We start from the raw sequence: 25,496 nt of genomic DNA on the forward strand, positions 1-25,496 counted from the left end.
GTGTGTGTGCGCGCGCGCGCCTGTGCCTCCCTCTTGAATCTTTGACCCCTAAAGGAGGAGAATTATAAAGAAGAACTGAGCTGCAGGATGAGGCACTGTTTGGGGGTGGTGTCCCTAGCGTGCTGGGGGCGGATGCACCTCCCCTTCAGTCTTGCCCAACCAGTGCCCCCAAATCCACAAGTGTTCAAAAGTTCCGAGCCAGAACCCGATTTAACTGAAATTCTTTTCTTCTCACCTGAGAACAGACGCCTGCCGGGGCGCAGCAGGACCACGCATCCACGAGTCCCGCCTGGCCTCGCTGGGTGGCAGCCAGGGGAGCAATGGTGCCCCCCCCGAACCCCTGCTGCACGGGGCCCACCCTATGGTCCAGGCTAGGGGCTTAGGTACCCTTCCCTAAGAGTAAGAAGGAGATTTATTTCCCCAGGAGCTTCCACAGCAGGCAGCAGTCCCAGCGTAAGGGACTGGGGTAGGCTAGCCAAGGAATCCAGCCTGGAGAGTTGGGGTTCAGCCTCGCGCGGGTCGGCCGCTTTGGAGGAAGAGCTTTAGCCAGCCCGGCGGCGGGCAGGCAGTGGCTTCGGAGGAGACCTCTCTCAGCAGATGCCTGGGGGATGGGGAACCTAGAGAAGGGGGCCCAAGGCGGGGGGGAGGGGGGGGGAAGACGTACCCCGCCTTCCGACACCCCAGCCCGTAGCACGGCTTTAAAATCCTGCGAAGTTTGTCATAGGCCGGCCTCACCACGCATGCGCATAGGCAAAGTTTAGGGTGGGTTTTTCCCCCCTCTTTCTCCCCCCCCCCCCCAGGTTCCCTCTCTCTTTCCAGCCGCCTTTGGTTCTGCAACTTAAAAAAAAATCCCCCCCCCCCTCCCCGGGTATAGCAGAGGAAAGAGGGAGTCCGGAGAGAAGGAGGGAGAAAGTGCGGCTGTTGGCCAGGAGGGCCGGGGGGTGGGGTGGGGGGGACGCGGTCCCCGCGGCGGTCAGTCTGCGGGGCACCGGATCGCGTGGAAAGCTTGCTGCAGGCTCCCAGGCGCCGCCGCCGCCGCCGCCCGGAGTCCGGTTCCGTGCGGCCGCTGCCCCGCGAGCTCCTCCCGCCGCCTGCGCCGCTGGGTCCCGGACCGCCCGCCGCCCGCCGCCTCCCGCCCGCCCCGCGGACCCGGGCGCTGATCGTGGAGGAGGAGGTGGGCAGCCTCGCGGGCCACGGTCCTCCGGAGCTGAGTCGCCGTCTTGGCGGAGATCTGCGTCCTCGCTCCTCCCCAGCCCTGCGTCCGCGGTGCCCTCGCTCCTCTCCGCCCTTCGCCCTGGAAAGGCGGGGAAAAGAGGGGGAGATTAATCCGAAGAGAGAAAAGAAGGGGGTGAGGCCAGGCGGAGGGGGGGGGGAGCAGCCAACGACTCCCCTCGGGCAGTTGCCCTTCGTTCTCTCTACCCACCGCGCGGCAGAAAGTTTGGAACCAGCTGGCACCTATTTTGCGCCCCATTTTTTTTTAAACCAGACCCTAAAATGAAAGGACAAAATTTGGCGCTGACTCGTGCAGCTCTGATGGCGACTTGTGCGTTTTCAGCCGTATCTCCTGGAGAAAAGGCCATGCGCGCCTGATTGTTCGGTGGCCCCAAAGCTGCTGCTGCTGCTGCTGCGTGTGTGTGTGTGTGTGTGTGTGTGTGCGTGCGTGCGCGCGCGCCTGGGTGTATGTGTCTGTGTGTACACAGACGTCCACACACTAGCTCGGCTACAGGATCAGCTCCTGGAAACAGACGTTTCGGCCACAGACCGGAGAGGAGGAGCTGGAGCTCAGGAGGCGTGAGTCGCCCGAGTTTGCAGAGTCCGTGGTGTGAATGAACTGGGGGCACCTGGGCGCAGGGATCGCCCCCCTCCCTTCCCCCGCCTCGGGCCAGAGTAGAGTAGTGGGGCATTTTTTTTTCATCCTCTGTGAAGAATTTTTTTTTTTATTATTTGTTGTAAAGTCTTTTGCACAATCACGCCCACATTTGGGGTTGGAAAGCCCTAATTACCACCGTCGCTGATGGACGTTGGAGAGGGAGCGCCTCGCCGCGGAACAGTCGCCTGCGCGCCCTTGCCGGACCGCGGCTCCTTCACTGCGTCCCGGAGCAGCCCTGCCCTTGCTGCGGGCCGGCGTGCGTCGGCACCCCCTCGGTTCCCGGGCTCTGCTCAGCGCCACCCTACCTCGAGATCCCAGGCCTGGGCGCCAGCGCCTGCTTTGGCTCCGGTTCACTGCGCCCACCCGACGCGCCCAGGAGGACTCCGCAACTCTGCTCCGGAGAGTCCCGCCAGGTTTAACCCGGCCGCTCCGCCTGGATTCCTTGGCTGCCCTCGCTCGGGTGGCGACTTCCTCCCCGCGCCCCCTCCCCCTCGCCATGAAGGTAGGTGTGCGGCGCCGCCGACGCTCGCCACTCTTTTTGGAGGGGGGGGGAGTTAACTGAGTTCCTTCCATCTCTTTCTATCCCTCCATTTCTCCACTCGCTTGGGGAGGCTGAGCTCTGGCGTCGCTGGCAGGGACTCCTACCACTTCGTCCTTACCCTCAGTGCAGTCTCAGGGTCCCCGGGGAGTTCTGGTCACACCAAGTATTCTACAAACTTGGGTGACTTCGGAGGAAAAAAGTGGGGAAGTGCGATGACCCCCCCCTAAAAAAAAACCCCAAACAAACAAGCAGAACAAAAACGGAGCGCAGGTCACTGGTATTTTAACCCTGAGAACTTCCAAGTGGAATTTACTGTGTGCAGTTTGGGTAAACGGGTCAGGATTCAATTCAACAAATGTTTATCCAGTGCCCACGGCGTGGATTCGTTCGGGAGGGTGAGTGGCCAGCGCGCGAGACAAAAAAAAAAGAAAGAAAAAAGAAAGAAACGGGACTCGTTGGTTAGAAGAACCGGCTACCCAGGACCAGCTCTGGCCCCACCCCCACTCCACGGCGGAGGCCAGGTTGCGAGCAGGCTCGTCCTGGCCGGGTAACCGGAGCGGTGCAGGCCCCTGTGCCTTTAAGAGTGCCTGGCGGGGGGCCAGCGCGCACCCCGCCGCGGGGAGCCGGGTCGCGTTATTAGCATTATTAGCCGCCACTGGGTGAGCTCAGGCCCTGCGCCGCGGCGGAGGGGGCGGGAAGCCGTGGTCCTGGTGGCTCTCATCCCGACGGCGGCGGGAGCGCCCCGACCTCCGGAGCCAGCGGAGTCCGCCCGGTCCTTTCCAAACACTAGGGCCTTCGGGTTCGGAGAGCGGGAGGGGGCCGGTTTGTGAACTCGTGTTTGTTTTAATTGTCAGTTGTATGTTAAAGCCGAGTCACACACTCCGAGGGTCACCGAGAGTTCACTTTTACGAAAAGTTAACGAGGCTTCTAGCACTAGAACTCAGCTCTCCAGATCACTTTCTGCCCTCCAGGATTTTATCCTAATTTCCATTTTCTTTCCCAAGATCGTTCCCATTTTTCAGTTTCCTAGATAAAGGAGGCTAGCATTGGAACTAAGATGTTTCCTAAAAACAACCTCTCGCCTAAAAGGTTTTCTTATTTTTTTTAATCCTAAAATCCCTCCACCCCCCAGCCCTGTGTTGCTTTCCAGTCCTTGTCTGCGAGCCCTTCTCCCCGGCTCTGTCTAAATGGACAACTCAGTTGGAAATCATTTAGGGGAGATCACACCCCCTCGGCCCCTCCGCCCTTGCCCTCCGACTAACGTGAACACAATCGCTGCGGAGTCAGCCGGAGATTTGATTTCTAGACAGTCTTCACCAGGAACATTTCGAGGGGGCGATGCCGAGAGCGCGCGACGACCGAGGGACAGTGGGGAGTGTGTGCGTGGGGGGGGGGGGGGTGCGCGCGCGCTCCCTGAACGGAATGGGAGGAAAGTAAAGGATCGTCTTCTTCCCTCCAAACCCCATCAGGGAAGACCTCCCGAAGAGGCCCAGTCAGTGTCCCTTGTCTTCCCCTAGCCTCCCAGAGCGCTCCAGTGCACAAGGGGTTAGCCCTGTGCGTGCTGATCTCTGAGCCCGAAAGGCTGCCTATTCTTCCCTCGCTGTGCGGTGCCGGCTGCCCCCTGTTGGTCACGCGCCGGTAAAGCACCCCACAGTTCCGTCCCTTCCTCTGGGCGCACAGTGGATCTGCTCTCCTTTTCCCACCTCATCCTTTTGGACCACCAGGCCCAACATGGCTCCCGTGATCTCCCCAGCTATACCCCAGACGAGCTGCAAGGCGCAACCGTTGAGTTAGGAAGAGGCCATAGGTCTAACCCAGCAAAAAGGGATTGGTCAACTGGACGAAAGGTTAGTACTCCTTCTGGACATAGCATGGACGGTGTCTTCGTCCTAGGAGGCCATACCCGCAGCTTCCTAGGATTTGGTCTTTCCAGATTTTGGTGGTATTAGATGTGTTGTTTTCCTTCTCCTCTATTAAAATGTGGGGGTGAAACAGCCCCCAAAGATCAGACTTGGATTGATCTTTCCTTTTCTTTCTCCCCCAATACGACAATGCCAACCTCTGATCAGAGTTGCCTGTGTGCCCTGTGCTGTGCGAGTTTGTTAGATGTTCTGCATTGTAAAGTGTAAGGGGAAAGAGTCTGGTGGAAGAGAGGGGTGTTGATGTCTGAAGATCCCTGTGGATGTGATGGATGAAGGGCAGGAAAGAAAGAACCCCACCAGATCATTCTTCCCTTGGAGCCTTCCTGTTTCTGGACCTGATGTCCATTCCAAGAACCTGGTGGTCAGAAGCTATTCTTTATCCATGTACTGATTCTGGCCCCTGGGGTAGCCTTGGCCTCCTCCCTCAGACTATTTCCCTTAATGCTTGTGTGCACACCCAGCACGCTGTGTACTCACATCCCAGAGGCTTAGTGAGCCCTAGCTCCCTCCACTGAGCCGGGCTCCAGGCGTGGGGAGTAATGGCTTCTTTGCTCCCTCAAAAGCAGACTTCTTTCTGGCCTAGGTCTGCTCCATTCTTCTCCAGCTCCTCTAGATTCCGTCCTTGGTTTTCAGATAGACAGCTCAAGTTTGTGCCTGCAAACTATGCTTTGCTTTTGTCTCCTTCTCTTTCTTCTCTACAAGTTTCTCCAACTCTTTCCCTGCTTTAAGAAGAGATTGGAGTGGGGAAACATAGTTTAGTTTCTAGCAAGAGCCGAGATTCTTCTTGGAGTTTCCCATCTTCCTTTCTGCCACCATAAGCCTGGGTCAACTTCACTTCTTCCGCCTAGTTGGCATCTCTCATTTGGGCCCTAGATGTACAGTCTGGTCGACAGGATGCCCAGACGTCAGGCAGGATCAGTGGCCAAAGGCCCTTGCTCAGCCTTTGCATCTTTTCTCTTAAGGGATTGTCTGCCCTGCAGTCGGGTGCCACATAGGTTTGCTCCAGCGTCCTGCAGCTCCCACCTCCATGGGGGTGTCCTCTGCAGCTTTCCCCTATGGTTGCTCTATCTGGTCACCCTCGGCCTGCACCCCAGTTGACACCTATAACCCAACGCGAAGGGTAGTTTTTAGGAAGTGGCTTAAAGGGGGGACACTAGATTGATTGGGGTGCGCAAACGCCCTCTTTAACCTTATTTCACCCCTGCGCCAAACATCTCAGAAGCCCCAAGCCCTCCTCTCTGTACACAGGATCGTAACCGTGTTGGCTTTCCCGGGCCCCTGTTGGAAAACATTCTTCGGGAAACTCAACTTCTGACCAGAACTTTTGTTTTACCCTTAGTGTGACAGTCTCCCGAGAGGTCTCATTTCATACTGTCTTTTCTGATCCGATCTCTTGGTAAACGGATGGGGGACGTTTTACCCTTGAGTCGATGTATTTATTAGTGAGTTCACTATGGGTTCCTCGAGTCTCAAACTTGTGGGGCCCTTTCTGGGTTGCGACAGAATTGGAGTGGGAAGAAGGCCAAGGTGTTTCCGGGCAAGCACACGGGGTTAAGTGGAGGCTCCACTCCAGGCGCTCTCTGGTCCGATCTCCAATTGAGCCACCCCCCCTTTCCATCCCCCCTTACCCTTACCCAAGAGCTGGGGAGACCCGAGTGGAGGGAACCGGATGGCTCCATTCCCAGTTGGCTCTTGTTCTGGGAACTTGGTGGAGTCGCCCCGGGGACGCAGGGCCGAGAGTGGGTTCGGTTTGTGTGGCTTCGGCTCTAACAAAGAGATTCGCTGTAATCCGCGGAATCTGTTATCAATTTCTCCGCTGCCCGCGCCCCGCCCCGGGCGCCCCGCCCGCAGCAAACTCGGAAAGTGCGCGCGAACAGCAGCGATTTGGGAGCGCACCCCGAAGACCGTCCGAACGTGTGTATCTGTGCACGCTTATGTGTGTAAATGTGCACGAGGGTGAGTGTATCTGTGTGTGTGTGTGTGTGCAAGGCTTCGGGCGCCCTTGCAGAGTCGACTTTGCTGCCTGGGCCGCGCGCGAAGGCAGACCTCGCCGCCCACCCCTCCCCTGGAGGAAACTTGACACTCCGGGCGGGGGTAGGGAGGGAGACAGAGTTTCTCTCTCCTCGGCTGGGGAAACTCCAGATTTCCATTCTCCAGGATGCGCCCCTAACTTTGCGGCGCTTTGGGGGGCGCGTCTGGGCCGTGGGCTCCCGGAGCCCCGGTGGGCCGGCGCTGGGGACCAACTAAGCACTTCCTCCCGGAGAAGCCCGGAGGGGGCCGGGCCCGAGCCCCTCCGGGTGGCTGCCGCCTCCAGGGTTCCGTCCGCGCCTTCACTGAGCAGGTTGCCGGCGGAAAGCCCTGGGCCCGCCTAGAGGAGGCTCCCCGTTCCCTCCTTTCCCGAGGAAGGGGCTTCCGCAGGGGCTGCGGGCGGCGTCGCGGCCGAGGTCCGCCTCGCAAGAGATGTGGACCAGCGTTTGGGAAGCGTGCTCCTCTCGTCCGCGCCCGCCGCCGCCTGCAGGTGGAGGAGTCTCCGGTGGGGAGGATCGGCAGCGGAAGCTCCCCCTCCCCATCCAGAAAGTCTTCAGCCGCCGGGTCCCCCTGCGCCCTGGAATCCTGGGGGGCACACCACGGTTGTTCCGGAGCCGGCGCATCTCTGGCTCCTGTCGGGGGACGTCGGGGACCTCGCCAGCCCCGCCTTTTAGGATCTGAGCGGCCCCAGTCTGCGCCGGGCTGGGGAGGCCCGGCTCGGGGCGGGGGGCCGAGTTTCCAGCCTCGCAGTGCAGCGGCGAGGGCGAAGGCGCCCGACCACCCCAAACCAGGAGCGAGAGAAACTCAAGGCCTGCTGGGTTTCACGTCCCCTTCCTCCGAGGCAGCTGTCAGGAGACAGAAAAATCAGAATTTGGGGGGTGTGGGGGGTGTTGGGTGGAGGGGGTGGGAAGGAAGGGCAGGGAAAGCATCCTCTCCCCAAACGGGAGCCCCGAGCCCTTCGTTCCTCCATCCCTCCGCCGTCCGAAGGGGAGGCCGCGTGGGGGAGGGGGCACCTTTCCGGGGGTACGTGTGGGGGATCCGACTCTCCTCGCGTTATCCTCAGGTCCCCTCCCCATCTTCTCCCCGCCCCACGCTGGCTGAAGAGCGTCCAAAAGGAAACCCAGGCTGCGTTCCTCCCATCTGGAAGTAGCTTCTCTCCCCCCCCCCAACTACTCTCCCTCCCCCCCCCCAAAAATCGGGCCCGTAAACTGATTATGAAACATAGCATGTTAATTCGGAACTGCTTTTCCCAGCTGGGCACTCGCGCGCCGGTCCCCGGGGCCTCGCCCCCACCCCCTGCCCTTCCCTCCCGCGTCCTGCCCCACCCCACCCCGCGCCGCGCCGGCCACCCCGCCTCCGCCTCCTCCGCGGCCGGCGGCGGCGCGCTCCACACGCCTTGAGCTTTCGCGCTCGTCTGGCCCATGGAATTAATTCTGGCTCCACTTGTTGCTTGGCCCAGGTCGGGGAAAAGGACGAGGGTGGCGGCGGGTTCCTACCGGTGAATTCCCGAGGCGAGAACGGGGGGGCGAGCGCAGTGTGAGCTGGAGGGGGGCGAGAGGTTTCGGGACTGGCACTGGGGCTTTGACTCAGCAGCACCGAGACGTGTTTGTAATCGCTGCCCGCTCGCAGGATCCCAGCAAAATCAGATTTCCTGGTGAGGTTGTGTGGGTGGATTAATTGGGGACTGGGGCGGGGCGGGGTGGGGGGCTTCCTGTATCTTGCCATCCAAAAAAACAACACAAAACAAAAACCTCACGAAGGAGAAGCGCAGTCAATCAACAGTAAACCTAAGAGACCCCCGGATGCTTCCGTTGTTTAAACTTGTATGCTTGGAAATTGTCTGAAAGGCAATAAACATCTATCTGCTCCTTTCTTCCCTCTCCAGAAGTCGATTGGAATATTAAGCCCAGCAATGGCTTTGGGGACGGCTGGAGGTACAATGTCTTCCAAGTTCTTCCTTATGGCTTTGGCCGTATTTTTCTCCTTCGCCCAGGTTGTAATTGAAGCCAATTCTTGGTGGTAAGTTCATTCTATGTGCATATTCTCTCCCCCACCCCAAGATCCGTCTGTATGACGCTGCAATATTAAAAGCTGGCTAGAGCATTTATCTAATACATATGTGTGTGTATATATATATATATATTAAAATAAGAATTTTCTCTAAACTTGCTGATATTGCACAGCGTATCTTCAGTTCCGTGGGGAGTTGGAACCTATAAATCTAGGCCTTTTTCTGAGGCCCTTGTTCTGACGTGTGCTTCTAGTACATCATGTAATAAAAAAGGAAATTCTCTTCTATAATAATTGTAAGCCTATCTATAAAATTTACTTTTTGCCACCTCCAGGTAGTAAAAGTGAGTTTTTCAACTTTTATTTTCTGTCCCTTGCAAGTTATTAACCTAGAGTCTAGGGGAGCAGAGTGGTAGGAACTCAAACTAAACTAAATGTAGAAGCATTTGGGCTTGAAATTTGATCAAAAGGAGGTGAACTTGAAGTAATCAACTGTCTCTAAATGGGAGTTTTTTTTTTTTTTTTTTCTGGAAAGGACTTCTAGATGGACTGCAGTATATCCAGAGGATTATTTTTGACGGCATTCTGGATATTTTTTCCCTGGTAAATGAACAGCATTTTTCTGATTGTCAAACATGACTTCTGTTCACTGGGTACCCTGTCTTGGGTCCTTCATAATCATATAAGGAGCCTTTTTAAACTATCCAGAAGCATGGTGAATTTTCTTCAGTCTGGATACTTGTTCCTCTGTTCTTCCAACAGTTGAGAGGAACTGCTTTTTCCTGTCCGTGTCTAATTGTGTCTGCTGTTGGCAGTTATGTTTTTTTCAAGGCAGATCTGTCCAATTTATGGGGCAAAGTGAGTCATTTTCTTTAATGTCACAGGCTGGTCCTTTTTTGGGTGGATTTTGGAAATAACTGGTTCAGGTACCTGGCAGCCAGGACAAGGAAGGCCATGAAATGCTAACTGAGGAGCCAGATGGCAAGATGGGATCTATACAATACCTCTGTTTTCTGAGTGCAGTTTAAACAGAGGAGTTTTATGAAACCCTTCTCGTACTTTGTCATGAGGACAAGCAGGAGAGAAAAAAAAAAACATCTGTGTTCTTAAACCTATGTATTGCTGACATGCTTTCGGAGCATGGGGCTTACTTTGAGAATTCACGTAAATCTTCAATGCACATATATCTCCTCCCTCCCCACTTTGCAGGTCGCTAGGTATGAATAACCCTGTTCAGATGTCAGAAGTATATATCATAGGAGCGCAGCCTCTCTGCAGCCAACTGGCAGGACTTTCTCAAGGACAGAAGAAACTGTGCCACTTGTATCAGGACCACATGCAGTACATTGGAGAAGGCGCGAAGACAGGCATCAAGGAATGCCAGTATCAGTTCCGACACCGAAGATGGAACTGCAGCACAGTGGACAACACCTCCGTGTTTGGCAGAGTTATGCAGATAGGTAGGAAAGTTTTATGAATATATGTATTTCTTTTTCTCCTAGAGAAAATCATTGGTGTTGGTTTAAATGCTTGATGAGGAGGGCACCTTTCAGCTTGGGTGGTGGCTTGGGGATTTCTGTTATTATGGAAGTCTTCTTAAGCCAAATGAGGGGTACATCAAGATGCCTTCATTTTCCCAATGCTTAATTTTTTTCTGATAATGCATTTTGATATGCATATCTGATATGCTTAATTTCCCAATGCGTATTTTTTTGATATGCATTTTGTTCAGAATGGAAGCAGAATATTTAGTTTAGTTTCTCAAAAGTAAACAGGGACAGTCCAGTCATTTAGATCCCTTACTTAAAGGGACCTAATGATTCTTTAAACCTAAAAATTCGTTTGGCTGTTACAAGTATCTTAATCCATAGTTCACATCACTCAAGCATCAAACTAGTGATCATCATCTTTTGAATGCTAGATAGACTGGAAGTGAGCAAGGTTCTAATTTTCCCACTATAGATATTTCCTGAGGCTACGGTACTCTGTGTATAAGCATATATACTTACATGCTTATGTAAGTATATATATAAGCATATATAAGTATATATGCTTATATACACACATTTATATATGCTTATATATACACACACATATATGTATATATACATATATACATGCACATACATATATATGTATATAAGTTAAAAAGATTTTGTTTTTACTCCTAGAAAGAAATTTAACTAGAAGTGATCTAATTTGTATGGGTGGGTGGGTGGGTGGGGGGGTGACAATTGACAGAAAAACACATGTTTGAGCTCTAAACCTAGAATTTTTTTAAGACATAAGCATATTGCTTACAGTCTGAATTTTTAAAAATTTTAAATATGTTGAACTTGTTACTCTATTCAGAGATGAGATAGCATTTGAACTGGGATAAAAACAAAACATTTGAAAACTCTGTTGGTCTCTGGTTTGGCTTAATAAGCTAGTATCTTATTTGACAGATGGGTCTTATATGTGTTTTCTAGTGTGAATATATTTAAGGTCTCTTTAGCTTTATGCAAATAAGCCCTTATAATTAATATGACTGCAGTGACTCTGAAAATGAGAAGCAATTTATCAAGCAATAGTTTATACTGACTGGAGATAAAAAAAAAATTGGCTTAATATCCAATCACCAATGGATAAAATGCTTTTTTAACAAAAACCCTGAAAAGTGCATTAATTGAGAATAGAAAAGAATTATCAGTGGATGTTTGAGGCAAAGGACTTCAAAAACTAAAATAATATGGAATTGGAAGCCAGTCCGCTAAAAGAATGAGAGAATAGCTTGTGGCTGGCCACAGCTTGCTTGTTTCTTAGAGCTTTGCCCTTTCTGTCAATGATTAAAATGAGCTAATGTATATAGTAGAGTCTGAATGGAGCTTCAGGAACGTGGGAAGTGGTTCCTGCATTTGTACTGTCTTAGGTAGTTAACTGGAATGTGGTGGAGACTTAATTCTTCAGCATTCTGATGTTGTGCAAGAGATAAAAGCTCAAAACTATCAGAATGATAAGTTGTCAGCTTTCCTCCTCCTATGTTTCTCAACCTCCTGCTGTTTGAACTGTGGGACTTTTTTTTTTTTTTGGCCTGGACATGAGGTAGCAAAAATCCCACACCTTTTTAATGGTGACCAGAAGGGGAACAGTAGTTGAAACTGTTTTCCTGTATAGTCACTGAAACCAGCTAGATTGAACCTCTTGTTCATACATGGCCTATTTGAGGCCAAAGGGTACAGAACAGGCTCTCCATTTGCTAAGTGAATTTGAGTCCTGCTGGAGATTTATTTAAAATTGGTCCAAGATTCAAAGAACCTGTTTCCTCAGGGAACAAATAAAACACTTGGTACCAAAGCCTGTATTTAACTCCCTAGCAAGAACATCCTCTGGTCCTCAGCTGTTGGTCATCCAGTGGATGACCATCTGGAATGATGGTACCTGATGACCTACAAGTTAGTTTCCTGGATGCTGGGTGCAAGTCAGCTGATACTCTGGGAAAGAAGGGGTGTGTGTGGGGGGGGGGGAGAAGAGATTGAGTACCGGCCACCATCTCCATGGCCAGAGGCCCACAAGGGGGGTCTGATGGAAAGCTACTGGGTGCTCTTAGTAGGACCCGGGTGGCACTTTGTCTTTCTTAATTTACTTGAAAGAAGAGATGGGGAGCAGAAGAAATAAAACTCAAAAAAATTATTTTTTTAATAGAAGAGAAACATGGTCTGAACTCCAAGAATGGGCAATTACTTTATGATTCTACCTCAGAGTCTGGAGAGGCTACGCAAAGAGGAGATTAAAAACACCTTTGATACTCAAAGGTGTGTGCGCAGCCCCACAGCACTTAGTGCTCCTGGACATTGAGAGCAGGGCTTGTCTGTGAGAATCTGACCCTGTGAGGGGCCTCCAGTCTGAGAAACTCTGCTGCCACCTCTGACCCCCTCCTCAGCTCATTTTTCTAAGGTGCCGGTTGCTTGGAGGCACAATTGCCTCATGAAGGGCCCACTACTCATTCTGGAAACATTCTCATTTTTCATCATGCTACCCTTTCCTTCCAGCTTTTGTCCTGCATCTTGTCTTTGTTTCCATGCTGTGAAAAGCTATGTCAGGGAAGTGCTATTTTTAAGGGGTGTGAGGATCCAAGTAGCTATAGATTGCACAAAGAGGAAAACCTAACTGAATTAGCAATATTCCAACCAGGAGTTGACAGCCGTCTCTCCAAAGAGCACTTTCCAAAGTGATGGTTTTTTTTTTGTGTGTGTGTGTTTTTGGTTTTCTTTTTTCTTTTTCCCCTTTTTTTTCTGTAGTCATCAATAAGCTTAGAGATTTGTATTCTAGGGTCCAAAAAAGAAAATGCTTAAGATAGATGTATGGGGGAAAAAAAGCACTTCATTTGTGTTTTGTTATTTAAAAAAAAGTGCTTCATGTTTTTACTCAAAGGATATTTTCTTATTTCTCTCTGTCCTCTGAGGGTCATTTTATCTTCTGTTTTCTAGCCATTTCCTCTTTTGCAAGTCTTCTGTCCTGGGCCTGGATGTATTCTGAATTATCAGCACTAATCCTCAAGTAACTTCCTAGAATCTGTCCTCTCCCATTTGTCTCTACTCCTCCCAACATTCTCTCCCTTTCCAATGTGATCTAAAGAGATGTAAAGTCCCACAGGAACTTTGTGGATCCTCCTACCAACCACTAGCACACTCCTGAAGTGTGGGAAGAGGAGGATGTGTGAGTCATGGTGATAGAAAAGGGGGTATCACAAATGGCTGCAGTTGAAGTCCAGGGGAAAGACAGTCTGCTGAATACTTCTGTAGGATGAGTTTTCTGCTTGCTGCTGGGATAGCCATGGCTGCTGTCCCCTTGATCCTTCCCGAAACTATTTTTGGGAAGCTCTCAAAGTAAGTATAGGAGTGTGCTGTGGAGATTTCAGTGCTTGGGCCCTCCTCCTACCCCCAGCATCTCGTTTAATACCTTACTTTACATTTGAGTTAAGTGAAGCTCCTTGTCCGGCTGCCCCCAATGCCCCCAAGGCCTAACTTCAGCTGGCCAAGTGTAACCCTTTCTCATGCTTTATAAAGTGGTTCTTGTTACAATCTTTCCATACCCAAGTGGAATTTAAGGTGGTCTCTGATCGCCGCATTTGTCTCCCTAGAAATATTGTTCTTATGGCTGTTTTGTAGTACATTTTTCTCTACCAGTTTTGAGAAGGGAGAAAACTTCCTTTTTGCCTAGGTGTTTTTTTTCCCTCCCTCCCTCCCTCCCTCGCTTCCTTCCTTCCTTCCTTCCTTCCTTCCTTCCTTCCTTCCTTCCTTCCTTCCTTCCTTCCTTCCTGTCTTTCTTCTATCATTCTAATGCTTTGTTTGTGAAAGTACATTACAGAATGTACTTGTTTAAAAGTAGACATGTATATCCTTTTTTGTGTGTATATGTGTGCCAGTAATGGGACTTGAACTCAGCGCCTTGCATTCTTGCCCACTTTTTTACTCAAGTCTGGGTCTCTCACTCTTGAGCCACACCTCCACTTCTGGCTTTTTGCTAGTTAAGTGGAGGTAAGTCTTGGGTTTCCTGCCTGGACTGTCTTGGAGCTGTGATCACCTCGATTCTTAGATCTCAGCTTCCCGAGTGGCTAGAATTATAAGCATGTCACTAGAACCTGACTACACTTTTTAAAAAATGTAATTTATCAATGCAATCAGCTGGGATTTAAGAAGCAGGTTACATTTATAAGAACAGTTTAGCACTCTCCCCTATGACAATAACGAGCCTTGTCCAGAGATAGACTTTGTCCTGCCTGATGAACAGGGAGGAGAGTTAACAGAGGAGGGTTGACAAGCAAAAACCAGTGTGGCCACCAGGCATGTCTGGCTTAGGTTGGGAACCTAAGATTTTTAGAGGCATGGATACCTAGCAAGTTTAGTACTTCGCCACTCAAAATGAAAATAATACCAAACATTAGAACTAGGGCAAGGAAGTCTACTCCAATTTTGTGCTTTCTTTCAATGACTTCTTTCATGAGCATATTGGGAAATAAGACTTGAATATCTTCAAAAGAGCTGTAGAGGAAATCAATCCAGGGCTGCTGCTAGAGTCCAGCCTTAGGCTTTGAAATGTCAGAGCACACAGCAAGGATCTGCTTCTCCTTTGTTTCTTGATGTTTCTGTGTTAAGTCAGAGATCTCTTTCCACTTCCCCTCAAGGTGGACCCAGGGACAAGGTAGCTTAAGGCTGGGGCCAGCCCCGCCCCTCCTTCAAGGGCTGCCTGCAGTTGAGTGCTCTAGGGTCCACTCAGGGCATTTCCACATTCCCCAGTGGCCCCAGGCCCCCCTGCTTCTGTGCATGGGTGAATGGGTGGTGGTGGGTCTGCCTCCCGCAGTCATCCTTGGGCCCACACCTGATGAGTTTGTTGGGAGATCACCCTGCTCCCCATTTTAGGAGTGCCCAAGGCCTGTCTATGGGGAAGTCTGCTCTAGCTCCCAGGCCGTCAGGCTTCAGGGTGGAACTGGCACCCGGTGACCCCTCGTTCTGATCCGCAGGCAGCCGGGAGACGGCCTTCACTTACGCAGTGAGCGCGGCGGGGGTGGTGAACGCCATGAGCCGTGCGTGCCGCGAGGGCGAGCTGTCTACCTGCGGCTGCAGCCGCGCTGCGCGCCCCAAGGACTTGCCGCGGGACTGGCTGTGGGGCGGCTGCGGGGACAACATCGACTACGGCTACCGCTTCGCCAAGGAGTTCGTGGATGCGCGCGAGCGGGAGCGCATCCACGCCAAGGGCTCCTACGAGAGCGCGCGCATCCTCATGAACTTGCACAACAACGAGGCAGGCCGCAGGGTGAGTGCCCGACCCCTGCCCCTGTCTGGCCCATGGTATGCCGCCAGGCTTCCCGTCTGCTTTTGCAGTCAGCCTCTCATCGCTTCCCCTCCCATGGTCCCATTGGCCTCTCTTGGAGAGAAGATGCACACCCCAGAAAGGACTGGGGAGGTGGTGGATCGCCCCCTGATTGCTCCCCCCTGCCCCAGCTGTTAACTGAGAAAGCCCTAGCGCCCTCTCATCTCTCTCCTCTCCTCTTTCCCTCTCCCTCTCCCCCCTCCCCTCCTCTCCCTTTTTAGTCATTTCTGTTGGCGGAGCTCACAAACAGTTCTCCCTCCTTCCTGGAACATGTCTGTGGTTGGGTTGAAATTGGGGGGGGGATTAATATTTATCTTAGTGAGGTGCCCCATTGAGCAAGAGCTTCACCCCAACATTGAGCCTCTTTTTTTCCCCCTTCCTTTCTCCTATCCTTCTATCATTAGATGGCAGGCCTGATGTGGTGGATTGAGGGTTTTACCAAGGTGCTTTTCTAGGAATAGGAAGACATTTTTAACAAGAGGGAATTTTATAGGTCTGACTATCAAGCCAATGACAGGGCAGCAGGAGAAAGGAAAGAAGGAGCCACAGCAGTACCCAGAGAGGACCGTGGCAGCCCCAAGCCGGTTCCTGCTCTTCCCTCTCCCTAGTACACCACAATAATTTAAAAAGATACTCCCCCCCACACACACCCCCGCGGTTAAACACATGGCATTTTATGGCCTCTTTAAAATGAAGGGCTGAAAACTTTTCTTAACTTTGGCAGTGTTGAAAACTAGGACCATTATTATTATTTTATTTATTTATTTTTTTTCACAGAACCCAAGGTAGGTGCCAGGAACTTTCTGGTCAGAGATTTCACTCTTCTTGTATTTGGGGGTGAGGAAAAATGGAAGATAATCACAGAGTAGACCATAGAAGACTGCAAGGAGCCTTGGAACCCTCTGGCACTACACCCTTATTTCAAAGATTAGGAAACTGAGGCCAGGAGAACCGCTTAGTGACCATGGAAGAAAATGAATGGATTGAAATATCAGCCTAGGTTGACTGGGATTAAATTCATACATCACAGTTTAGGAGTGAAAATTGAGAAGGCTGGGAATTAGAGAAATGTAGGTTAATTTAGTTTTGTCTATTTCTTTTGGTTTCCAATTGGTTTCCACATTTCTGTCTGCCAGTGGCCATGGCAATGGCTGTCCCTTGGGGGTTATTGTGAAGACCAAATAAGGTCATGTAGTAGATTGAGTCATATGAAATTGCCATACTTGACTCTGTGTGTGTGTGTATGTGCGTGTGCACGTACACACATACACGTGCCAGTACTAGGACTTGAATTCAGGGCTTGAGCATTGTCCCTTAGCTTTTTTACTTAAGGCTTGTGCTCAACCACTCGAACCACAGCTCCATTTCTGGCTTTTTGGTGGTTAAGTAGAGATATGAGTCTCGTGGACTTTCCTGCCCAGGCTAGCTTCAAACTGACACTCAAGATCTTACTTCTGAGTAGCTAGAATTAGAGGTATGAGTCACCGGTGCCTAGCCAGACTTGACTATTTTGATCTCTAAAATAACAGTCGCATTTGCTTCAGACTAAGGTTTAAATTTAGTGTCAGCCAGTAGTAAGATCTTTATAAATGATAACTTAATTATTAAACATTAGAGTAAAGTAAGTAAGGAAGTCAAAGATTGTAGATAATTCTAGCTAACTTATCTTCCTTTCACAATTGATGTTCAGCATTTGGAGGTATCAAGGAAGAACTAAGCTCTGCAGATTTTTCCTGTGCTGCCCTCAGGGGCTCAGGTAATTGTTCTGGAGGTAGTGTTGCCCCCCTGTGCTTAGAACTGCCCCTGCTGTGGTGCCTGAGTGTGGGTTGATCCTCTCTCCCAATAACAGCTAACAGAGGGACTTGTAATAGTAGGTCAGTTCCGTTGCTCCCGGAAGCCTATAAGACCAGCTCGCCTCAGCAATACCACTCATGCCTCTGTATCCATCTGAATAGAAATGCGTCCTGAACATAGGTGCATCTAATTCTTCTAGGATGTCCATAGTCTCTGTGCTCTGCGATCTTTGGTACATTCCTTCACTTCTCTTCAAAGAAATCATCATAACTAACTAGAGGGTCAAAGCGTTTCCAAGTGGCAGGAGGGAACTTTGTAGACTTTGAAATGCACCTTTAATGTTGAAATTTCATTTGACATCTGCATTTTGGAGGGTAGTACTGGGGTTTGAGAACTCAGGATCTTGTGCTTGCTAGGTAAGTACCACTTGAGCCATGCCTCTAACTCTTTTGCTTCAGGTATCTTTTCATATAGAATCTTAACAGCTATGCCTGGGCAGACCTGAATCATGATAATTCTGCCTATGCATCTTTCACAGCTAGAATGACATGCATAGGCCGCACATTGGTTAATGTGTATTAAAAAAAATAATTAGATTTATTTGGGCACAATCTGTCATTGGAGCAGTGAGCAGAGCATGGCTTCTGGTGGGTGATGATACATAGAAAAAAGTTTTTCTGGGGGCTGGGAAGGTGGCTCAGTGGTAGAGCGCTTGCCTTGCATGCCTGAGGCCCTGGGTTCGATTCCTTAGCACCACATAAGCAAAAAGAAAAAAGCCAGAAGTGGTGCTGTGGCTCAAGTGGTAGTGCGCTAGCCTTGAGCTGAAGAGCTGAGGGACAGCGCCCAGGCCCAGAGTTCAGGCCCCAAGACCGGACCCCCCCCCCCCCCAAAAAAAAAAAAAGTTTTTCTGTAGGATGGTGGGATGGGGTAGAAAGTTGGATATTGTGCTGGGAAATCATATTCAAATTTCCTCAGGGCATTAGCTTTTTATTTTCCTTACAGGGGAGCACAGATTTAATGTGTTTGCCAAACCTTTCTCAGCCTAGCTGAGCACCTGAAAGTCTTTATGCCAAGAGAGTACACTTTGGCCCTTTTAAAGTGAAAGCCCCTTAGGAATCCCTGGAGGAAAAAGGTAGCTGCTGGGGAGGAAGTGGCTCCAGGTTCTTGACAGGCCCTGGCCAGCACACCCACACCACGTGGACTCTAGAAGGTTGCTGGCACAAGGAACTGTGGGCAGTAGGGGCTATAAATAGACAGCCACTACCTCCCAGACTGCTGGGCACAGTGCTTCAGGGCCAGACCCTTGGGCAGTGCTACTGGGAGGCCTGAGGTGACTGGGCAGAGGCTCAGACACCATGCCCCAGCACGCTGGAAAAAGATCAGATTTACTGAGTATTGAGTAGAGTGCCAAGCACACTTTGCCTCCCATCCTTAATTGTATCCTTCTACCAACACTGAAAGGTTTGTGCCATCTACAGATGGAAAACAGGCTCAGAAAGGTACAACCAGTTGCCCAAATTCAAGGGCAGAGTCAGGAACAGAATCCTTGTCTGTCTGGGTGGCTCCTGCCCTAGGGGATGTTGTGAGCAAGGTAGGGACTAGATAGTAAGAAGGAGCAAGGATAGCAGGGATCCAGGCCCAGTTCCCCCACAGCCCTAGCGGAGAGACCTAGCGGTAGGCCACCTTCCTTCTCTGGCACACTGTGCTCTCATCTAATCCTGTCTAGATTACCAAGAGACTAGGATGATTAAATGAGATCAAGAGTGTAAGGGCTCTTACAGTGGCAGTTGGTATACAGTAATGATGATTGGAACCCATCAAGATTTGAACACTGATCCTACTGGGGCTGGGTCACATTCCCAGCTCAGCACATACTAGCTAGTGCCCACAGCTGCCTAGGTTCAAATCCTAACATCCCCACTGAGTGTCAGTGATGGGATGAGGAACTCAACTCTGTGGACCTCCCCTCTTTCTCTGAGAAATGGGATGACAGTAGCCTGCCTGGCAGAGGCTGGTTGTAGTGATATACTGAATAGCAGGCAGTCTCTGGGATGTGTGTTCATGGGAACTTTGTGTCCTCCCTGATGGTGGTTGATGATATTACGATGATGTTGCGCCTTGAGAGAAGGCAGCACAGGCCTCTAGTAGTGAGAATGAAGTGGAAATAAGGAAGTCCCTAGTTGAGCTGGGGTAGGAGCACATGGTTCCATCCAGAAGTTCGAGGAGAATTTCATGCACGTTGCCCAGGCTTGCATCTTGCATCCTCTAGGAATTTGCACACTAAACCTTCCCTATCTTGTCACAGACGGTGTACAATCTGGCTGACGTGGCTTGCAAGTGCCATGGTGTGTCGGGCTCATGTAGTCTCAAGACGTGCTGGCTACAGCTGGCTGACTTCCGCAAGGTGGGCGATGCACTGAAGGAAAAGTATGACAGCGCCGCAGCCATGCGTCTCAACAGCCGTGGCAAGCTGGTACAGGTCAACAGTCGCTTCAACTCACCCACCACCCAGGATCTGGTCTACATTGACCCCAGCCCTGACTACTGCGTGCGCAACGAGAGCACGGGCTCCCTGGGCACACAGGGCCGCCTGTGCAACAAGACGTCAGAGGGCATGGATGGCTGTGAGCTCATGTGCTGTGGTCGAGGCTATGACCAGTTCAAGACCGTGCAGACAGAGCGCTGTCATTGCAAGTTCCATTGGTGCTGCTATGTGAAGTGTAAGAAGTGCACAGAAATCGTGGACCAGTTTGTATGCAAATAGTGGGCGCCTGCTCGCCATCCAACCCCGCTTCCCAGGATCCATTTATTTATAGAAAGTACAGTGATTTTGGTTCTCTCTTTCTTCTTAAATATATATATATATATATATACATACATATATATATATTTTAATTTTCCCCCAAGAACCACAACCAGAAGCATATTTTTCTGTTACATCTAAGAACTCTGTGGATTATTAATTAATATTATAATTATTACTTGGCAATAATAGGGGTGGGAATCAAGAAAAGTATTTATTTTATAGATCTCTGCAAACCTTCTTCTGATAGTGTAAGATGAAGGGGAGATAACTCAGACCCTAAGTCAGCCATCTGGATGGGGTAGACATCCACAGGTACAGAAAATCCATTCTTTTTGTCTCAATTACAGAGTCCCATGGGATGGGTAAGACTCAGCTGGAAGAGGGCGGTACAAATCTATGCATGATTCAGCTTCTAGGACCAAAATGAATTGTTAATACTCTGGTGTGAGACTAAAGGTCTTGAAAAAAAAATACAAAAGCCAAACCTCAGAAAACCAAACCCCCCTGTTTTCAAGGGGCTGCCAGCCTGCTTTTTTTTAAAAAAGAAAAAATATTTTCAAAATTGTTGCTTAAATTGTAAGAGCAAGTGTCTCATTATATCCAGAGTTAAGGCATATCATGTGTGTGTGTGTGTGTGTGTGTGTGTATGCATGCGTGTGCGTGTGTGCACATGCGTGTGTAATTCCCCAGTATTTCATCATTTGATGGTCTTATTCTAGTAGCTTATGAAACAGGGAAAAGAAAAGTTCTCAGAAATTAAAAAAGTTTGAAAGTTCTTTTGGGACCATGAATTGGTAGTGTTAAATAATTCTGTGTACTAGACTTCATTGTTGTTGTTGTTGCTTGTTTGGGAAGAGGGTGATAGCTTGAATATCAAGAACAATAGCTTGTCATTTTCTTAGAAATACTTGGTTCCTAAAGGCTAATTGAAGGTAATACATCAATTCTTTTCACAAATCTTCAGCCCACAGATCACAGGTGATCATATGCAGTTCAGTCCTGTGCTATAGCAGTCAAAATTTGAAATCTTTCTTCCTACAGGGCCCCAAAGAATCTTTGGTCCCTCTTTGTTGTGTGAGCTTTGGCACACATGCCAAGGGCAGCTCCGCTCCTCTGGGCCCCCTTTGTAGGACAGGAAGTGGAATGTCTGCTAAGAAAACTGCCACTTAGGGATTTTGTAACTTTTTATTCCGAGGCACAGTAACTTCATAGTTTTGATGATATCACTTGGCTGAAGCAATCCACAGAGGTGTCTCAGCATTTTGCTGTTATAATCCTGTGTTAGAGTATCGACTCATGCTTTTCCTATTATCCTGCAGGTACTAAAGCTGTTCCTAGTGTACTTGAACAGTTGCATTTATAAAGGGTGAGGGGGAAATGTGGTCTAATGGTGCCTGATATTTCAGTCTTTTGTACATAACATATATATATATATACATATATAAATATAAATATAATTATATCTCTGTGCAGTCAGCGATTTAGATTTATAGGTGACTCTGGGCTTATTTCTCTGTCTGGAACATTGTCATACTTCATTGCAATCCAGTTGGGATTTTTCTAAAAGAGTTTTGAGTCTCAAGCTTGGTGCGTGGCCCTGACAGGATCGTACTCCCAGCACCAGGAAGAAAGCTGTGCTCAGAGGAATCTTGATGGTCTGACTCACTGAAATACATGTTTGTTTGAAGGTTGTCTTTCCCGCCCACCCCCTGTTCTTCACCTCCCTTTCAACATCCCTCTGAAGAGAGGGCATAATGGTTCCTCACAGATGTGACTGTAAAGAGATCTGGGCGTATCATTGTTTCCGTTCACTTAGGACATCTTGTAGAGTGGAAATGTATGTGTCAGATTTGGTGCTACTTGTCAGAGTCCCTGTTCCTACATAGCTGGCGTAACTTTTTTTGGTTCCCCGACAAAGGACATCACTTTTCCAAAAGTGCCATCAAATGTGTTCTTCTCTCAGACTGACACTGTTTTAAAGGTTTGGAAAGATGCATGTGTTCCGTAGCTTTTCTAGGCATGGTGGCCTTCATGCCCCCTCAACCAGCTGGGCTCTTAACTCATTGCACAGGATACTTACTTCCCCTCAGCTGCAGTAAATTGCAAGCAAAAGAAATCTAAAAAAAAAAAAAAAAGCACTAATTAGTTAGAAATGTCACTTTTTGGTTTTTATTCTTCAAAAACCATGAAGTAACTTTTGTTATTTGCTAAATCAGATTGTGTCCTTTTTTTTTTTTTTTTGTAGCGATTCATGTTTATGAACAGAGTGGAGTTTAACAATCCTAGCTTTTCAAAAGAAACTATTTAATGTAAAAATATTCTACATGTCATTCAGATATTATGTATATCTTTTATGGCCTTTATTCTGTACTTTTAATGTACATATTTCTGTCTTGTGTGATTTGTATATTTCTCTGGTTTTAAAGAAAACATCGAGAGGCTTATGCCAATGGAAGATAGAATATAAAATAAAATGTTACTTGTATATTGGTAAGTGGTTTTAGTTGTCCTTCATGTGGAGATTTTTGGTGAACCCATGGGGTAAAGCATAGAAGAGCAAAGAACTTTACCCAAATGAAACTATTTCGAAGCTTCAAAAGGTTTCTGTATGTAACAGAACAAAAGGGGAATTTTCTTTTCTTATATATGTTCCTCAAAAAAAAAAAAAAAGAAATCAAACAGATGGCTTAAAGCTGGACGTAGGATTGCTCACATACTTTTAGCATTATGCATGTAACTTAATTGTTTTAGAGCGTGTTGCTGTTGTAACCTTGAGGACAAGAACCAGCAAGGCACATGCTTTTATCCATGACCAGATTTTTAGTCACAATGCGTATATATAATGGTTGTATGTTTACCACTGCAAGGAGCGCAGCTATTTGAATTTCTTGTGCACCACGTGTGGTATCTCTTTGTCCCTTGGAAGGCAGGTTTTATTTTTTAAAAAAGAGCCTCAGTCTACAGAGAATGAACTCATTAGAAACGAAAGATTTCTTGTGTTAAATGCCATTAAGTTCCAGTGCTTTCTGAAAATGTACGTGGAGATCTGGTTAGTGCCTTGCAGACTGATAAACTAGCCCTTTGCTATTTTTCCTTTCTCTTTTGGATAACCTTATAACATATTGAAACCTTTTAAGGAAGCCAAGAATGCATTATTCAAAAAAAGAAAAAAAAACCCAGTAGACCAACATATAGAGTGTTTAAAATAGATTTCTGGGCAAATTCAACCCCTTGTGGTTCTAGGAGTCACATCTGTTTCAGTTTTTCATCTGTTGTGTAGTGACCAGTGTTCTTTATTGCAAAAGCGTATAGTTGACGTAGCAAAGTCAGCATCTTTTTCCTTCTCATCCTGGAGTTCATTCAAGATTTTCTCAATAGGGGGTGGGAGATGAGTGAAAACTGTATCTATGGGTAGTGGCAGTCGTGTACAAAATGTTTGCAGTGGGTTACAGGAAGAGGACGCTTCTGCCTTTTAGGGCAGTTAACTTTGCTCTAATCAGCTTCTTGGTTCCGCTTTTTTCAAGTTCAAGCATAAGGCTGGCAGGGCCTCAGCATGAGTACCCAACCTATTACAACCCTCACTTGCCAATGATGATGTTGCTGATGACCATTTCAATTCATTCTTATACACCATGATCCAAGCCACTGGAAAATGATATCACTGAGAGCAGGATGACAAATCCTCCAATTAAGAGATGAGTGCTAGGTGGCTTCATCCAAGTTAAACAGCTCCCAAAGACAGTGACCCATGTCCCCACCGAGTGACATAAGAGAATCAGAGAAATAGGAAAAGGACTTAAATCTCAAAGTATGTATTTAATGCAAGTTAGTACCAAGGTACAGGTCTAAAATACTGCATTTTCACTGTAAAGAATGCCTTAAAATATTTATTTTTAAAAAAGTATTTTCTAGTCTCCCTTCTATCTATGGAGTGGTAAAAATGAGATTCTGTGTTTTCAAAGTGAGATGATAAAATTTAATAGAGAAAAGTTTTAGAGACCTAGGAATTACAAATGAATTACATGCTTGTTAACATGAATTTTACATTTAAAATTGATGAGTGGGTATGTTATATTTTAGGGAGAGATCTTGTTAAGCCAACTTGAAAAAAAATGGATGTAATTAAATGTTGATATAAATTTTGTTTTTAAAAAAATGTTACTAGTTTGGATCTAGAAGACTGAATTAAAATGCAGTCCCTATTTTGAAAGTGAAGAAAGAATAGAAAAAAAACAGAATCTTCAGAGAATTTTTATATGCAGTGTACAATTTACTGGGCTAGAAATGAGATAAAGATTATTTATTTTGTTCATATCTTGTACTTTTCTATTAAAATCACTTTATGAAATCTAGTGTGCTCACGTGTGTGTATTTAGCAGAAAAAGTTGTTCACTGGAGTTTGACATGGTTTCAGATGACACTAGGCTTGAATCTCAATCTTGTTTTGTACTTTAGTGTTTATGTTCCTTTGTCTCTGGTGAATTTTTCCATGTTTTATATGCTCTGCTAAGTGTCAGAGGCACCCTTCCATTTGTGACTGTCCAAAATACCTCCAGCATTGCTGCAAGTGTCCTCGGGCACAAACTCACTTTCAGTTCAAAACCATGGCTTTAGATGGAGAGATTGAGGGTCTCAGAACTTGAGAAGTCTGTGTTGTTCTCAGTGGTGGATGGAGATGTGGGTGGATTGACTTGTGTGCGAAAGAAGTCCCTTGTGAGCTTCCTGCTTAGAGTTTTAGGATCCACCGTCATCTCTAGGACAAGCTGGTTTTGTAGTTAAGAACAAATTTGGGCCATATAGCCTGGGCTCCGTTTTTAGTTCTGCCCCTTGAGTGTCACCCTGGGACAGTTGCATAACCCTCTCTGTTCCTCAGAACTCTTTGTCTTTAAAATAGAAGAGCAACAGACTTCCTTAGGGTTACTGTAAGGATAAAATGGGTCTATCTAGCAGGTTCTACTGCTCAGTGAGCCTCAATACCTAGGTGAGGAAGTGGATAGCGCCAGGGGTGCTGGAATGAAAGCAGGAGGACTCAGCAGCAGGGTAAGTGCTGAGCCTGGGTGGTGGTTTGTATACCACACTCTAAACTTAGTCCTGGGAAGATGTCCTTCTGGTTGGTGGGGAAGGTTACAAACCTGTGTCCATCAACAAGGCTTCAAAATGTATTTTAATTGACTGACATTGCATTAGAAAATACTCATATTCACTGCTCACTTTTAAGTGATGAGTAATTTGTTTTCATATTAAACGTTGGGTTTCTGACTTGAAAACTGGGAAGATCTCATCTTCCATTCCGACCATGGGTCTCAGCTCCCACATAACAAACTGTGATCCAAGTAGCCTGTCCTTTTGGACAGGGCAAAGTGTGTCCAGTTTGCCTGTCCTGTATGTCACCTACCTTCACCTGTGTGGACTTTAGCCTTTGTGATAGTTTATAGCAGTATTTTCCTGTGTGTCAGGTTCTTCACCTCACCTGGGCACTGCTGGCACTAGGTCAAGGGGAGACCTCACCGTCAGGATGACAATAAATAGCACCCGTCCATCTGTGACAACCAAAATGTCTCCAGGCACTGAGGAACGTCACTAGGGGGGCAAAAACCACTGGTATAACCCAAAAAGTATGTATTTCTGCTCTAGCCAATGAGGAAAAATAAAAGGATTCTTCTTTTGGTGTGA

The 25,496-nt window shown here is 48.1% G+C and overlaps 1 protein-coding gene across 5 annotated transcripts; it reads left to right on the forward strand.

Moving 5' to 3' along the window:
• Positions 1 to 1,386: 1,386 nt before the first annotated feature.
• On the forward strand, positions 1,387 to 23,926 carry Wnt5a (Wnt family member 5A). Of its 5 annotated transcripts, none has more exons than XM_042680117.1 (5): positions 1,387 to 2,372; positions 8,247 to 8,380; positions 9,581 to 9,831; positions 14,874 to 15,166; positions 19,323 to 23,926. In XM_042680117.1, exons 1-5 carry the CDS (start codon positions 2,367 to 2,369, stop codon positions 19,779 to 19,781), a joined length of 1,143 nt encoding a protein of 380 aa, XP_042536051.1. In that variant the 5' UTR covers positions 1,387 to 2,366; the 3' UTR covers positions 19,782 to 23,926. The 5 variants fall into 5 exon arrangements, with proteins under 5 accessions (XP_042536051.1, XP_042536053.1, XP_042536054.1 ...); XM_042680119.1 differs by lacking the exon at positions 1,387 to 2,372 and adding an exon at positions 2,725 to 2,806; XM_042680120.1 differs by lacking the exon at positions 1,387 to 2,372 and adding an exon at positions 4,181 to 4,258.
• The last annotated feature ends 1,570 nt before the right edge of the window (positions 23,927 to 25,496 follow it).

Source organism: Dipodomys spectabilis, unplaced genomic scaffold (assembly GCF_019054845.1).
Source record: "Dipodomys spectabilis isolate Male_0828 unplaced genomic scaffold, ASM1905484v1 ptg000054l, whole genome shotgun sequence".
In the NCBI taxonomy this organism is placed as follows: Eukaryota; Metazoa; Chordata; class Mammalia; order Rodentia; family Heteromyidae; genus Dipodomys; species Dipodomys spectabilis.